General features: G+C 36.4%; 3 protein-coding genes across 4 annotated transcripts; 1 reads left to right on the forward strand and 2 right to left on the reverse strand.

Moving 5' to 3' along the window:
* The first annotated feature begins 328 nt into the window (after positions 1-328).
* Positions 329-2,799, forward strand: LOC108662583 (Tetratricopeptide repeat (TPR)-like superfamily protein). Its single transcript, XM_018123238.2, has 2 exons — positions 329-636; positions 1,346-2,799. The coding sequence occupies exons 1-2, from the start codon at positions 391-393 to the stop codon at positions 2,582-2,584; spliced, it is 1,485 nt and encodes a 494-aa protein (XP_017978727.2). The 5' UTR covers positions 329-390; the 3' UTR covers positions 2,585-2,799.
* On the reverse strand, positions 2,770-5,737 carry GRXS17 (thioredoxin family protein). The gene is made up of 3 exons (XM_007025579.3): positions 5,329-5,737; positions 5,164-5,238; positions 2,770-4,221 (listed from the first exon to the last, which is right to left on the reverse strand). Exons 1-3 carry the CDS (start codon positions 5,512-5,514, stop codon positions 3,013-3,015), a joined length of 1,470 nt encoding a protein of 489 aa, XP_007025641.1. The 5' UTR covers positions 5,515-5,737; the 3' UTR covers positions 2,770-3,012.
* Positions 5,738-6,060: 323 nt separating this feature from the next.
* LOC18596864 (putative nuclear RNA export factor SDE5) lies at positions 6,061-11,973 on the reverse strand. 2 transcript variants are annotated; one of them, XM_018123233.2, is made up of 12 exons: positions 11,743-11,973; positions 9,976-10,819; positions 9,514-9,539; positions 9,150-9,227; positions 8,517-8,560; positions 8,041-8,285; positions 7,482-7,564; positions 7,295-7,351; positions 6,819-6,886; positions 6,575-6,681; positions 6,423-6,493; positions 6,061-6,334 (listed from the first exon to the last, which is right to left on the reverse strand). In XM_018123233.2, the coding sequence occupies exons 2-12, from the start codon at positions 10,805-10,807 to the stop codon at positions 6,215-6,217; spliced, it is 1,731 nt and encodes a 576-aa protein (XP_017978722.2). In that variant the 5' UTR covers positions 10,808-10,819; positions 11,743-11,973; the 3' UTR covers positions 6,061-6,214. The 2 variants fall into 2 exon arrangements, with proteins under 2 accessions (XP_017978722.2, XP_017978723.2); XM_018123234.2 differs by having other exon boundaries at positions 6,061-6,331; positions 11,743-11,970.
* Between the last annotated feature and the right edge of the window lie 2,311 nt (positions 11,974-14,284).

The raw sequence follows: 14,284 nt of genomic DNA on the forward strand, positions 1-14,284 counted from the left end.
ATATATAACTAAATCATGTACCTAATTCAATCATAAAATTTTGGATTACGTCGGTCAAAATTTCATAAATAAATTATTATTATTATTATGTAAGTTAAAATTCAACCCCATAAAAAGTCTTCTATGTATATTATCCAATGGTCAACAACTTAATAGATGGTGTTGAATTCAGGTTATCACCCGTAATGGGCCCAACTTGAAAAGCCCGTTTCAGCTAAATCCAACATCTTATCTTTTAGTCGGACAAGGCCCAAATAGCCCAATTTGCTAAACCCATTGCTCTTAAACCCTACACGAAAGGTCAGGTGTCCAAAACCCTCCCGTTACATTTCATTGCTCTCCTCCCCCCCCAATGTCCCAGCAGGAGAACCTCGAACAATCTTATGAACCATGAACTCGACAAAGCTGTTGTCAAAGAACCTAATCCAAAATGGGATAGTTAGCAGATTTTATTATACAAATAGGGTCAACAAAGCCACGTTATATTCCAGAATCAGCCCTTTGGGGAGCCCTGACAAAAGCGTCGAGCCTGAGCTTGAAGACTGGCTCAAAAATGGAAAGAAAATTCGAGTCGCTGAGCTTCAACGCATCATTCACGATCTTCGCAAACGAAAGCGCTTTACTCAGGCTCTTGAGGTTTGGACTCTTTTTTTTTTTTATTTAATCTTGTAACCTTGTTTCGAGTTTCATTTAGTGTCATTCTCCCTTTTCTTTCTGTTATATATTTCAGACTAATTTATCGAAAATTTGTATTTGAAACACTTCTTAGTAGAGTGGTTTTCATGATTTGACTAGAATTTTACCATGGGATGTGGTTGAATTTGATTATTTGACTAATATGTTACTGAAGTTGGGAAATCGTTGGCTTGGAACAATATCGAAATTTCTAAGCTGAAGTAATGGAGTTGATTGAGCAAAATCCGGGGCTTCATTTTGTTGGAGTCAACTTTTTGAAACTAGAGTCAGTATTTGACAGGAATTATAAACATAGCAAATAGGAGAGTACAGATTTCAACTTCAGAAGAATGGAATTTAAGCAAAACTTTTGTTGTTGTCGGATGCTTTACATTGTTGCTTAAAGTGGAGATGGTAATATTAATGTGAACTGTACTTAAACCTGCACAGGTGCATATATAAACTTGTTACCACAAGGCTGTTTGTGGCAAGCAGCTGGATGTTTAAATTGTTCGATACTGGCTTTTTAATTTGTAGTGGACAAATACATGTTGGCATGAAAATTTCCTGTAAAGAATTGTGATTTTGGTTTGTAATTTAATGTTCCAATGATCAGATCATGGCTAACTTTGTTTGTAATCTGTTACTTTTTTATGTCTAATGAGTCTAGGTGTCTGAATGGATGAATAAGAAGGGTATTTGTACCTTTTCACATACTGAACATGCGGTGCAGTTGGATCTCATTGGTAGAGTTCGTGGATTTCTTTCTGCAGAAAGCTATTTTGATAGTTTGAAGGACCAAGATAAAACTGATAAGACATATGGTGCTCTCCTGAATTGTTATGTGAGGCAGCGCCAGACAGACAAGTCCCTCTCTCACTTGCAGAAAATGAAGGACTTGGGTTTTACCTCATCACCTCTTACTTACAATGGTATCATGTGCCTCTACACAAATATCGGACAGCATGAGAAGGTACCTGATATAATGAGGGAGATGAAAGAGAACAAAGTCTCCCCTGACAACTTCAGTTACAGAATCTGCATCAATGCCTATGGTGTAATGTCTGATCTCGAGGGAATGGAAAGAATTTTGAAGGAGATGGAGAGTCAATCTCACATTAAGATGGATTGGAACACATACGCCGTTGTAGCCAATTTTTGCATAAAAGCAGGTCTCACTGAAAGGGCAATCGATGCTCTAAAAAAATCAGAACAGAAGCTAGATAATAAAGATGGAACTGCATTCAATCATCTAATATCACTATATGCAAACTTGGGGAATAAAGCTGAGGTCTTGAGATTATGGGGTCTAGAGAAAGCTTCTTGTAAAAGGTATATAAACAAGGACTTCATTACTATGCTGCAATCTCTTGTGAAGCTTGATGCATTTGAAGAAGCTGAGAAAGTACTCGAGGAGTGGGCATCGTCTGGCAACTGTTATGATTTTCGGGTACCAAGTATCATCATTATTGGCTATGCTGAAAAGGGTCTACATGAAAAGTCAGAAGCAATGCTTGAAAACCTGATGGAAAAAGGTAAGGTTACCACCCCTAACAGTTGGGGTGTTGTGGCTGCAGGTTACCTAGATAAAGGTCAGGTGAGAAAGGCTTTGGAGTGTATGAAAACTGCCCTATTTTTAACTGTGGAGAATAAGGGGTGGAGACCCAACCTTAGGGTGATTACAAGCATCTTGGAATGGCTAGGTAATGAAGGCAGTATTCAAGATGCGGAAGATTTCGTGGCCTCATTGAGGACAGTCATTCCAGTTGACCGGAAAATGTATAACGCCTTGTTAAAGGCAACTATTAGAGATGGTAAAGGAGTGGATAAACTTTTGGACCTCATGAAAGCTGATAAAATAGATGAAGACGAAGAAACAAAAACAATATTGGCCATGAAGTCCAGCTAAGTTTAATACATTAGTTATTCATCGTTCATGTTATTCCATCTGCGGGGTATAGTTGTTGTTCAGAATCAGAATGTACTTTCTTTTTGTTTGTTAATTTGCTTCAACGATTGATGTGAATTTTTTGTTCTGAATTGTTTAGCATGAGTAGTCAACTTGTCAGTTGTAATCCATGAAAGGATCACATCTCAATGTCGAACTTTTATCAATTATAGCAAGGATCAAAGAAGCAAATTGTGCTATTACATGAAGTACTACTAAATCATAACTCACAAAAACAGAAGTAATGGGAGTTTGAAGACATAAGCTAAAACCAGAAAAATCGTTTTGAAGTAATGTCAGTTGACACACATTCAACTTGGACAACTGACATTGAAGCCAAGTTTTGTAAGGTTTGTCCCAATATCTTATTTTAACAAATCAAACGCACCCTACTCAGACAGTGTGGCTTTCAGCTCACCATTGTTTCGCAGCTCCAGTACAATATCACAACCTCCAATAAGCTCACCTTTGTAATAAAGTTGAGGAAAGGTAGGCCAGTTTGAGAAGACTTTCAATCCCTGTCTCACTTCCTCATCAGTTAATATATCGAATGACCCAAAACTCACACCTTCCTCCCTCAGGGCATTGACAACTTTAGAGCTAAAACCACATCTTGGAGCATCAGGGGTACCCTTCATGAAGAGCATCACCGGTGAAGATGAGATCAAACTTCTTAGACGGTCCTCTATACTCTCTTTCTTAGTGATGCCTTTCTCAGCTAAAACCCTTCTAAGTTCCCCACTTTTCTGCATCTCTAACACAATGTCTGATCCACCAATAAGTTCACCTTTAATATACAATTGGGGGTAACTAGACCAATTTGACAAAACTTTCAGCCCTTGCCGAACTTCATCATCTAATAGTATGTCAAAACTCTTAAAATCAACCTTCTCTTGTTCAAGGATTTCAACTACCTTGTGGCTGAAGCCACACTTGGGCTCATCAGGCTTTCCCTTCATAAACAGCATAACTGGGCTTGAATTAATCAAGCTTTGCAAGCGAGAAGCTAAGTTTGTACTCAATCCAGAGGGTGCTGAGATGCCACCAGTTCCCTGTTCAGTCCCACTAACATCAACTCCATGATCTCTAAAAACTTCTTTCAGTTCACCACTCTCATGCATGGCAATTACTATGTCACACCCACCAAGAAGTTCTCCTTTGCAATAGAGTTGAGGAAATGTTGGCCAGTTAGAGAACTTCTTTAAACCCTCACGAACTTCATTGTCTGATATAATATCGAATGTTCCAAATTTGACCCTTTCATCGTTCAAAATGTCAACAACTTTTCTGCTAAAACCACACTTCGGTTCCTCAGGGCTTCCTTTCATGAATAGCATTACTGGATGAGAGTCAATCAGCTGCTGCAGTCGCGTTTTAAGTGTATCACTGAGGCCAGGTTGCACTTGATTTCTGATCTGGGATGAGCCATTTTCCTTTGCCAAATCTTGGACTGTCTCAAGGACAGTGGGTCCAGCAGCCATCCCAAGACTAGCAGGAGCTGCAGCTTCTCCAGGGTTAATTGACCCGGCAACCTTGGCAACTTTGTTGGCCAGACTGGATGGATCTGCACCCTCCAATTTATCAACAACCTTACCATCCTGACAGGAACAATGGATTCAGTATGGTAACAACTTCAGACAAAAAGAAAGATTTTTTCTAACTTCAGAGATAACATCAAAAATGCAAGAAAGAGAACTAACGAAACACATAATTTATGGGATGTTTGCGAAAACTTCAGAGACACTCATAACAGGAAAAGATACTAAACACGGCAACAAGCAGTTAGAGAGAGGTCAAAGGTAAATCTAGTCAAATGCCTAACAAGCCACCTTGTTTCTCCCTTCAAGTACTGGCAAGACAATCTTAGAGTGCATGTTACATCTCTTGAAGCCCTTCTCTACCATTCATTCTTTCCCCTCACCATTTTATCTCCAACATTCCACGTTTCCAATTATGACAAGCTACAGTATACATATTTATGATCATAAATTTTCTTCCCAGGTCCATAGCAGTGAATTATCTAACTATCTATAGAAAGTCTTCCTTCGTACCATATGCCAGACTCCTACCCTAGATATCTCCAGCATAAGAACATACAGCTAACGATAATTTCCCAACCAATTTATTGACAAAATAAGTATCAATTTGCAATATTTTACATAATTTTTCCCTCTTTTCCCCTACTAATTTCGGGCATATCCGTGAAATTGACTTACGTGCTAGGGTATAAAAACACGCAGCTAGCAAGTCAGGGAACACAACATTATAGATGTGAAAGCAGCAATATTCAATCATCATAAATCTACACCACAGAAAATACTCTTAAGGCCACTCATCTCTATGCATATAGACTCGATAAAATGCAAACCAATAGGAATAGCCTGGTTAATCAAAATATTACAAAAAAAAAAAAAGCAAACTTTTCAAGATGATTAGTACGTTCATTGTTAAATTTGATACCTTTATAAAATCGTTTGAACAAATTTAATCCTACCATTTACAGGACACTGAAGGAAAAGAATACCCATAAAGAGATTTACCTTAAAGAAAACAAAGAAAGGCACAGCAGAAACCGAGTATTCCTCAGATATCTGAGGTTGTTCTTCTGCTTCTATCTGCAACCAATCAAATATTTAGAAAAAAATTTTAAAAAAATATTATTTAAAACAAAAAATTCCATATTTGAGGGATGAGATGAAGAGAACCCTAATAAAGTGGGCGTTGGGGAAATCGGTAGAGAGGTGGGAGAAGACTTGGTCCATGTGCTTGGAAGGCTCGCACCACGACGCCCAGAAGTGAAGGATAACCGGTGCTCCACTCTGCCGCAGACTATCAAGCTCACCCTTCGACTTCACATCTTTCACTGAACCACCACCACCACCTCCTCCCATTATTATTGCGTTACTGAATGATCTGATATTTCTCCTTCCTCTTCCTCACAAGAGAAATAGAGAGAAACAGGGGAAAAGGGACAGCAGCTATGGCCTAAGAGACAGAATAATACTACTATAATAAATTCCACCCTTTATTTTTTTTTATTAATTTATGCTTTTATCTCACACCACTCGAACCAGTTCCGAAACCTAGAATCCTCTTTTCTCCTTTTCGCAAATCCTTTTGTAACGCTTTTAAATGTGGGGATCAGAGACTTCCCGTTTCGTTCCGACTCCGTTTATGATCAAACTATCAATCACCGTTAACTTCGGTTATCTGATTAACTCTGTTTTGTCGGGTCCCACGGGGACTCTCAATTGTCACACGTCAGCACTCAGGATTTTGGGCTTAAGCAGAATCCAATAATGATAAGCCCAAGCCCCAACATAATTGTTTATTTATTTGTTTATTTTTGACTTTTAACACCGCAAAATTAACCTGGAATCCTCCCTTCTCATACTATTGTATCACCAAAAAAAAAAAAAAAAAAAAGAAGCCTAGGATGACAATATAAATTATGTTCAATTCCATTACAGGTTCCAGTAGAGTTTACAAGAATAGAAAAAGTTGCAATTACAAAATGGATAAAGAATTACTGATAACAATAACTATCAGCTTAAAGTTGAAAGGAACAAACTTGATCCCAGGATGCATGCTCTATTTCTTGGCAAAACTCAAACGTTTGGGGTTGATATTATCCATTCGAATCATTACCACTCCAGGAGTTTCTCCTTCACTCCAGCTGATTGATTCCTTCTCCAACAGCTTCATAACCTGCTACAAATAAAAATTAAATCAATGGTTAAATGGGTTTTTTTTTTTTTTTGGTTCAATTTATGCCAAGGATTTAATTAGCAAGTCTTACCAATCGTCTTCGACTGCCTTTTGAGGAATCTTCTTCATTGGTCTCTACAATGACCTTTAGGTACTTCAATACTGATGGAAATCCAAAGTTAAATCATGAGTACAACGTAAAGGGTTCATAAGTAAAGTGAAATTGGGAGAATGGTGGCTTACATGGGATGCCTGCTAGCAAAGATAGATGAGACTTCAAATGACGTATTGCCTCCCTAGCGCCAAGATCGTGCAACTCAAGCCGCATTACATCATCAGTGTTTGTGTTCCTGAAAAATGCAATCAGGAAAAATGAGAGAGAGAGAGAGAGAGAGAAAGAGAGGAGAAAAATGAAAAACGGTTCTTCCACAATGCTCCTAAACCCCCAAAAGATAAACCACAAACACATAAAGAGAAAGAGGCTAACCTAGTTTCAAAAATCTTTTGATTGGATTCTTCATCTGCTTGGCGAGCCTTTTCACGGAAAAATTGTCCCTGCCACACCAAAGCCATTCACAATTGGAGTCATTAGATTTGTATGACCAAAACATTCTGTTATACCCCATTTGGCCTAAAACTGATCACCTATTGCCTATTGGAGCTCATATTATTAAGTTCAAATAAAAGCAAAGCTTTTACCAAAAAATTCTATTTATTAAACATCAAATGTCCTATATTTGCAATCTCCTATAGCCAGACGCTAAGCGAATGGAAGTTGACACTAGACACCAGTGCTTAGCATTAGGAAAACTTCCTTCAATCCAGTGGGTTTTACAACTCTTTATCCACTTTATCCATAACCAACCAGGAAGAATAGGTCAAAATTTTACTTGTGTCCTGATAGCCTAGTGTACCTACAGAAAATGCATATACTTTACTTATTATTCTAGCTGAATATTTTACCTGTTCTAGAAATCTGTTTGCTTGATCTGGATCACCCTTAGCAAATGCATCAACAGCCTGACAAGGAACACATAGCAGTTACTTAAAATATAAAGGGGATTGATATATTATAAATTGCATCAGACATTTGAGAATAGTGTCAACATGCCGAAACAAAGGACCAATATTTCAAAAACATAAGACTTACAGCTTTATAGTATTCCTTCATTGTGCCCCTATATTCCTTCACAGCTCTTTGAAGAGCCTGGAAACTATCTTCTTCATCTTCATCTACAAAAAATCATAGATATGTAAAATGAATAAAAATTTACATAAAAAACAATAGCAACAAAGTTGCAGCCAGCAACTGTTTCCTTCAATTGGTAGTGATTGACGCTGAAGCAAACCATTTAGCTCATACATAATTTGCAAAATGTATTAGAAAATGCCCACTAACAGAGGCAGAGAAGCATGTTGTGAAAAGGTAAAAGGCAGATGAGAATAGATGTGCCTTTGATCTTTTTTCTGCAAACATAGGGGATAAAGTGGCACAAACCTGCTCATGCGGAAAAAAACAATTTGAACCAGAAAATTCATAATTTAATATCTAGGATCTTCTTAAGATCCCAAAGCATAAGGAAGCAATATAATAAGCATGGCTGCTATAAGTCCTGAACTTTCTACTGCTAAAGCTTATCTGCCTCCTACAAGCATATTCCACAGTACTTGGTTAGATAAACTTAAGTGAAATGGACAAGAGTACATACCATCCTTTTCAACTTCTTGAAAGCAAACTCCATCAGCCTTCTGCTCAGCAGGGAAATCAATTAGAGGTCCTTCCACAAGTTCTCCTAATGCTATAGGCCTCTTTGCAGACCCAGTTCTCCTCCTAGGCAATTCATCAAATCTCTCAGGACCTTTAAAGAAAGCAGCCAAGACATCCTGTTGAAGATCATTTCTGTCTTTTTGTAGTCTAGTTAATTCTCCACCATTTGCACTCAAATCGCTGTTCCTGCTTGCAAGTAAAATGCAGAGGAAACTTCATCAGGGATTGTAAAATGTGGACATTACATTTCCCTATCGAAAGAAAGCCTACTTAGTAATTAAAAGCGGAAATTGTTTATAAAACACTCCTCTTCCTAATTCTCTCTGTTGATAAACTCATAAAAGTAGACTATTAAGCCTAGCAAAAAAATAAGAAACAAATATATAAATCAACAAGAATTTATCTGATTCAACTTACTTTTCTTGTGAAGGTCCCTCTGCCCTTGTATGCATAACATTATTCTGTAAATGAAAAGAGTAAAAGAAAACAATAATCAATCCTGAAGATTATAAACACCGACTTTGAGACAGGAATATCAAAAGACATCTCCATACTGGCAAGCTTAATACATACATCTGCAATTGAACACATTGAATGATATCTATAAGTAATAAAAGTTGAATAATCAAAAAACAATGTTGCCATGGGTTCATTACTAATGCTTTCCCTTTTAAAAGTGGCGCAACTTGTAGTGTTTGTAAATATGTTGTCAATGAAAAAGCCATTAAGATGAAGCTGGTAAAACTTTGTCCACAAAAAGCACTCATGAAAACTGTGCTTAGAACTATTTAAAAAGAAAAGTGAGACTGGCAACCATCAACTTCACCACATTTCCTAACCCATCCTACAATGAAAGATGAATAAATTTCTTTCTTTAATGCAGAAGACAGGACAGGTACTCATAATTAAGATGATATGCATTTGATAGCAGAGAGAAAAGCCAGAAAAAGACATCATCATCATCACTTTTATCTTAATCTCACACAAACAATATGTACAATTATACTGGCCAGCGACCACTGGGTTTACACACTTGAATATTACACTAACCTTTTTACTGGACTCACCAAGAAATTTGTTCTCTTTGTCCAAATTCACAGCTGATCGATCAAGTAGCTTCTCCATGCTCTTATAAGTCAAGAGAGAGGGAAAGGAACGGTTATCAGTTCTAACAAGTTAATACATACCATAGTAGATAGAAAAAATGGCATTCCTAAACCATGAGAAAACCTTCAAAAGTATCTTATTCCTCAAAGTAGGAAAGCACTTAAAAAGACAAATGACCAGTAAATAAAGTCACTAGGCACTTAATTTGCCCTAACAGTACATGATACTTTGCACTGAAAAAGCTTAAAAAGTGCACATTTGTTGAATAAGAATGGTAGATCCTCTAAAATGAGGATATTATCCATACCTTTTGCATGTCGTATCCACAACTATCTGCATGTTTAAAACAATAAAACCTGATTAGTGGTCACCCATGATCATGTATGTCTGCAGATATATGTGCACATGTAATATTGACTCAAATTCAAATAAGAATGATATAGATATAAAATGATCTCACTTTAAGAAAAAAACAAGAGCTGTAAAAACCACTTTGAAATTAATGAGGCACTTTCATCGTATGTGATTTATATGAATTTGAAAGAGATCTTTTGGTAAATAATGTATTAAAAATGCAAAAGGGTAGCCTGGTGAAGCTGTAATAACTATCTTCAGATAAAAGCAATAACTATCTTCAGATAAAAGAAATAAAATAAGACAAACAATTTTTTTTTTTTTGAAAAGTAAAACAAACAAATTATTAACTTAAATAAATCAATAGACCAGATTAGCGATCAGTTAAGATGGCAACTAATAAGAGTTGGTTTACCAAGAACATCTCTAATGACATCCTTGTCCAGTTGAAATCCCTCCCCAAGCATTTTGAAGAGAAAATCTTCCATATCCTTGTGCAAACGTTCCTCCTTTAGAGGACTGGATTTGAGTCCTTCCCCCCAAACTTTAGACATTGGTAACTCCTCTGAGTCAACCTTGAAAGGTTTGGTTCCTGGATAGGAACCACTAGCCAAAGGGACAGACTTCATATACCCCTTCCCTAGCATGCTTGAAACAGTGCCTCCTGAAACCGGCCGCCTTTTTTGCTTTGGAGCTCTTAAATCCCCATTTGCTTGCCAAGAACTCTGCAAACTATTACTACAGAAAGATTCTGAAGGTCCATCATTTTTGGCCTCACCATTAGATGAATCGCTAGCAGCTGAAACTGGTTGGCATTCTTGCTTAGGGGCTGTAAAACCCCCATTTGCTTGACAATAATTCTGGGAGTTTTTACCACAGGATGATTCTGAAGATTCATCACTTTTCACCTCACCATTAGATGCGTCACCTGCAGCTGAAAGTGGTTGCCCATTTTCCTTAGGGACTATAAAACCCCCATTTGCTTGATAATAAGTCTGGGATTTATTACCACAGGATTTTGAAGTTTGATCATATTTCATCTTACAAGCAGATGCGTCAGTAGCAACTGAAGAGGTGCTCCCTTGCATTTCAAACAGAATTTTACCAGCCAAATCCGCATTCCGGCCCGCCTCACAGTAAGCAGAAGCAATATCATTAAGAGAAAACACAGAACCGAATGCATCAAGCAAACTGGTCAATGCCTTCTCCTCGTCATATTGCAATCCATTTAAACCAGACACCTCCATTTTGAAATATTACTTCACAAAACAAGAGGGGAAACATAAGAAATGATTCAATGTACAATTTAGGCTATAAAGCTGGAAGGACAAAACACTTAAATACTTAAACGAATGAATGATAATTGTTATTGAAAAACTAGTGATATCTGGATGACCGCCATTTAAACAGTCATTTAAACAGTATTTAAAGGACGAATCACATGTCTCACATCATTTGACAAATGCAAAGCCAAAAAAAGGAAAATGGATTGCAACAATCACAAATTTACAATTATATGACTTTTAAGAAGCACGTGAACTAACCACATCTAAGCATTAGGAAAAACGTCAATGTTCAAAGAAGAATCATCCGAAAAGGAAAATCTAAACAAAGAAAGAATAGAGCAAAAAAAATTACCCACTTAAATAGAAAACAAAATTAAAACTAGCCATACAATGCCAAGATTATCTAATCGCAGCCACTGCAACTTTTGATTCTGCCACTTTACCTTCTTAGTACAATCACCGAAAATGCATGCAAGAAAGACTCCACCTTTGGAATATAAATGAAAGACCTTTTGATCATAGCAACATTTCAATGGCTAAAGATTTGGAAAAACTATAAACATGATATCAAAATACCCTTGATTACACATAAAGCAACCAAATATTTTATAAAAAAAAACCCACAACTAGAATCGCAAATGCGGCATAAAAAATTCAAAAGTAATCTCCATTTCCGATTTCAATTATTCGCCATTTACAAGTAACAAGGATATCAAATAGCACCGAGTTCGGCTGCAATGAGTCGGATTCAAACAACAACCCATTTCAAGAAAAAGGAAAGATTTTAAATTCAATCCAAAACCGTTAACATAAAAAGAAGAAGAAAGGAAGAGATAGGCAGCAAGAAAAAGAGAGAGAGAGAGAGAGAGAGAGAGAGAGAGTTCTAAAGAACTTACCAAAGGGTTTAGAGTGAAGTTTCTGGAGGAAGCAGGTCGAAATTCTTGTGAACTTTGATGAATTATTTATAGAGAAACATAAACTACTTTGGCGCTCAGGAGCTAGGCTGCACAGTCAGATATGATTCTCCCTCTAAGGACTGTTGAGTATTACTGTCTTTTATAGGAAGAGAAAAATTGCTTTTTTTTTTTTTCTTTCTCAATTTCCTTCGCTTTCACCCAACTCCTTCCTTCGCACGATGTTTAAATTGCCAAGAAACTATCCCTTATTTAGCTTAAAAGGGTATATTCGTCATTCACTCAGAATATTGCCACTCACTTTCCTTGCTTGGCAAGCCTTTGAAAGTGCTCGGAAACTTTCCTTCTCTGATCACAAATAATGGAAACAGATTCTCAAACAAGTTTTTTCCATTGATGGCATGTTTGGTCTCTTATTACTAACTTCGTTTCCTTCACAGAATAATCATTTTGAAAATAACCAATCAATCTCCTTTGATAATAATTATTCCAAGAATCAAGAAATAAATTGAAAAAAAAATAAATAAAAATACCCTTAATTATTTTAGTAATTATAATATTAATTTTGTTACTAGTATTTCTTTGGTTTTGAACAAGGATGTGACCAAAAGTTTCACAAATGTTTTGGTTTCCATTGTTTGTCGAATTTGATAGGCTTTTGGGAGCTATGGCAAATGGCATCTAACCGATTAACCAAGAAGTTTTTGACCAAAATGGAAGAAGAAAAGAATGGAGTGACTTCCACACTTAGAGAAGAAGAACTCTCCTTTCAATTTAGGAATCTCAGCTCACTTTTTTTGTATGTTTTTATATCATGAAGAACATGCTTTACCTATGGGAATGGAATCCTCCTTTTCCATAATTGTCTAGTTGGAGAAGTTATTGAACCCATTGAATAAGTCAAAGAAAAAGATGACCGAGCATATGTATATATATATAGAAATCATTGATCCTCCCCAAATTACCATCTAAAAAGGTTATTATCCTTCCAAGAGAAATTGTTATAAACATCTCCAAACACTTGTTATCATACTAGCTAAAGAGCCTGTTTAGTCACTAAACTGACCTTAAATCGAATATTTCCTTCTTCTTTTTTCTCTGCCTTGTTATTGAAAAAAATCTTGGGGTCTATAAGTATTAGAAATTTTTTGCTTATGATTTGGATCACAGAATCTAAAACAGGTAAAAGACATACTTCCATATATATACTAAACATAAAAAATCATCGCATGATGTTTTGAGTTTAATTTTAAATTTGATCTTAATTAATTAATTAACGAATCATCCGTGAAGAGTGTGGTTCAAGTTTAGCTTAAGCTTGACCAACTAATCAGTGACAAATGCATTGGTGGCAGTCCACCCAAAAATGTCACAGCATATGAGTTCAAATCATAGAAGATGTAGAACTAATCTCGAAAGCTGTCGAACCAGTAACCGTTGAAAGAAGAAGATCACAATGTCATCAGACTCATCAATTAATTGCAATTCTATTACATTATTTTTTTTAATTTTAAAAGATTATTATTGAATACATGACATATTCGTAATAAGTTGTTCACACAAGCAACATGAATTGATAAACCAAATTTGAAGAAATTGCTTCATTGCCTAGCAGTTCTGATCACAAATTTTATGCCTTTTAATTTTTCTCCTGTTTTCTGAAATAAACCATGCACTGACACCAGTAAAACTTCACCATATATTCACTAAAAGCACCAAGGCTAGCTTTGCTCTGAAAATTTAATGGCAGCAGCAAATTGGCTTGCATAGCCTTGTTACTTTCACTATGCTCCTTTGGGATGTGCTCTGGTCGCATGGTCGGTTTCTCCGCCATGGACGAGTCAGTTAACTTAAACCAGCCGACCAATATCAACAATTCCACGCATGATCACGTTGTTTCCAATTCGTCCCCCACACTGCCTAGCAGTGTCGTCGACGATGGCTTTGGCAGCCCCGACGACTGCAACAATGGCTGTGACTGCAACGACGACGGTAATGATAACAATGGCTGTGAAGGTGTCGAAATCTTCGGTGGCTGCGACTTTGTCTATAATTGCATAGGCCCAACGGGTGATAATGCTATATCTGAACTCACACGAATGATTAAGGAACTTACCCAGAGACTTGATGACAAAGGTTTATTATGAGAAAGCCATCCTTGGAATATGGATGCTATGGCAACAGAATAAAGTAGTACTACGCAGCCTTGGTAATTCCAGTGTGCTCTTTTTAACATGAATAAATTGTTTTTAATTAAGCTTTGATTTCAAATACATGATGATAATTCATGAATAGAAACAATATAGTCTATATAATTCAATGAAAATTTGTAAGTTCTCATCATATAGTAGAGAATTAAAATTTGGAATCCATTAAAATATGGGATTTTGAGATTATGTTTTTTTTTTTGGAAAATAAAATTATAATTTTTCTATATCTGAACAGTTAATTTAATAATTGGTATATGATTTTTTTTATTCAAATCCTTTCTTCTCTTAAATAAAAAAAATTTATGATTTTTCTT

This window comes from Theobroma cacao, chromosome 6, assembly GCF_053813885.1.
Source record: "Theobroma cacao isolate CCN51 chromosome 6, ASM5381388v1, whole genome shotgun sequence".
In the NCBI taxonomy this organism is placed as follows: Eukaryota; Viridiplantae; Streptophyta; class Magnoliopsida; order Malvales; family Malvaceae; genus Theobroma; species Theobroma cacao.

Bases quoted from the DNA above. Each gene is read 5' to 3' on its own strand.
- LOC108662583 (XM_018123238.2), top strand. From the start codon at position 391: ATGAACTCGACAAAGCTGTTGTCAAAGAACCTAATCCAAAATGGGATA. The intron at 637-1,345 runs GTTTGGACTCTT...TAATGAGTCTAG, and splicing joins GCTTTACTCAGGCTCTTGAG to GTGTCTGAATGGATGAATAA.
- GRXS17 (XM_007025579.3), bottom strand. From the start codon at position 5,514: ATGGGAGGAGGTGGTGGTGGTGGTTCAGTGAAAGATGTGAAGTCGAAG. The intron at 5,239-5,328 runs GTTCTCTTCATC...GATTGGTTGCAG, and splicing joins CCAACGCCCACTTTATTAGG to ATAGAAGCAGAAGAACAACC. The intron at 4,222-5,163 runs GTAAATCTCTTT...TGTTCCTGTCAG, and splicing joins CTTTCTTTGTTTTCTTTAAG to GATGGTAAGGTTGTTGATAA.
- LOC18596864 (XM_018123233.2), bottom strand. From the start codon at position 10,807: ATGGAGGTGTCTGGTTTAAATGGATTGCAATATGACGAGGAGAAGGCA. The intron at 9,540-9,975 runs GTAAACCAACTC...TTAAACATGCAG, and splicing joins TGTCATTAGAGATGTTCTTG to ATAGTTGTGGATACGACATG. The intron at 6,887-7,294 runs GTAAAATATTCA...TTGGTGTGGCAG, and splicing joins CAAACAGATTTCTAGAACAG to GGACAATTTTTCCGTGAAAA.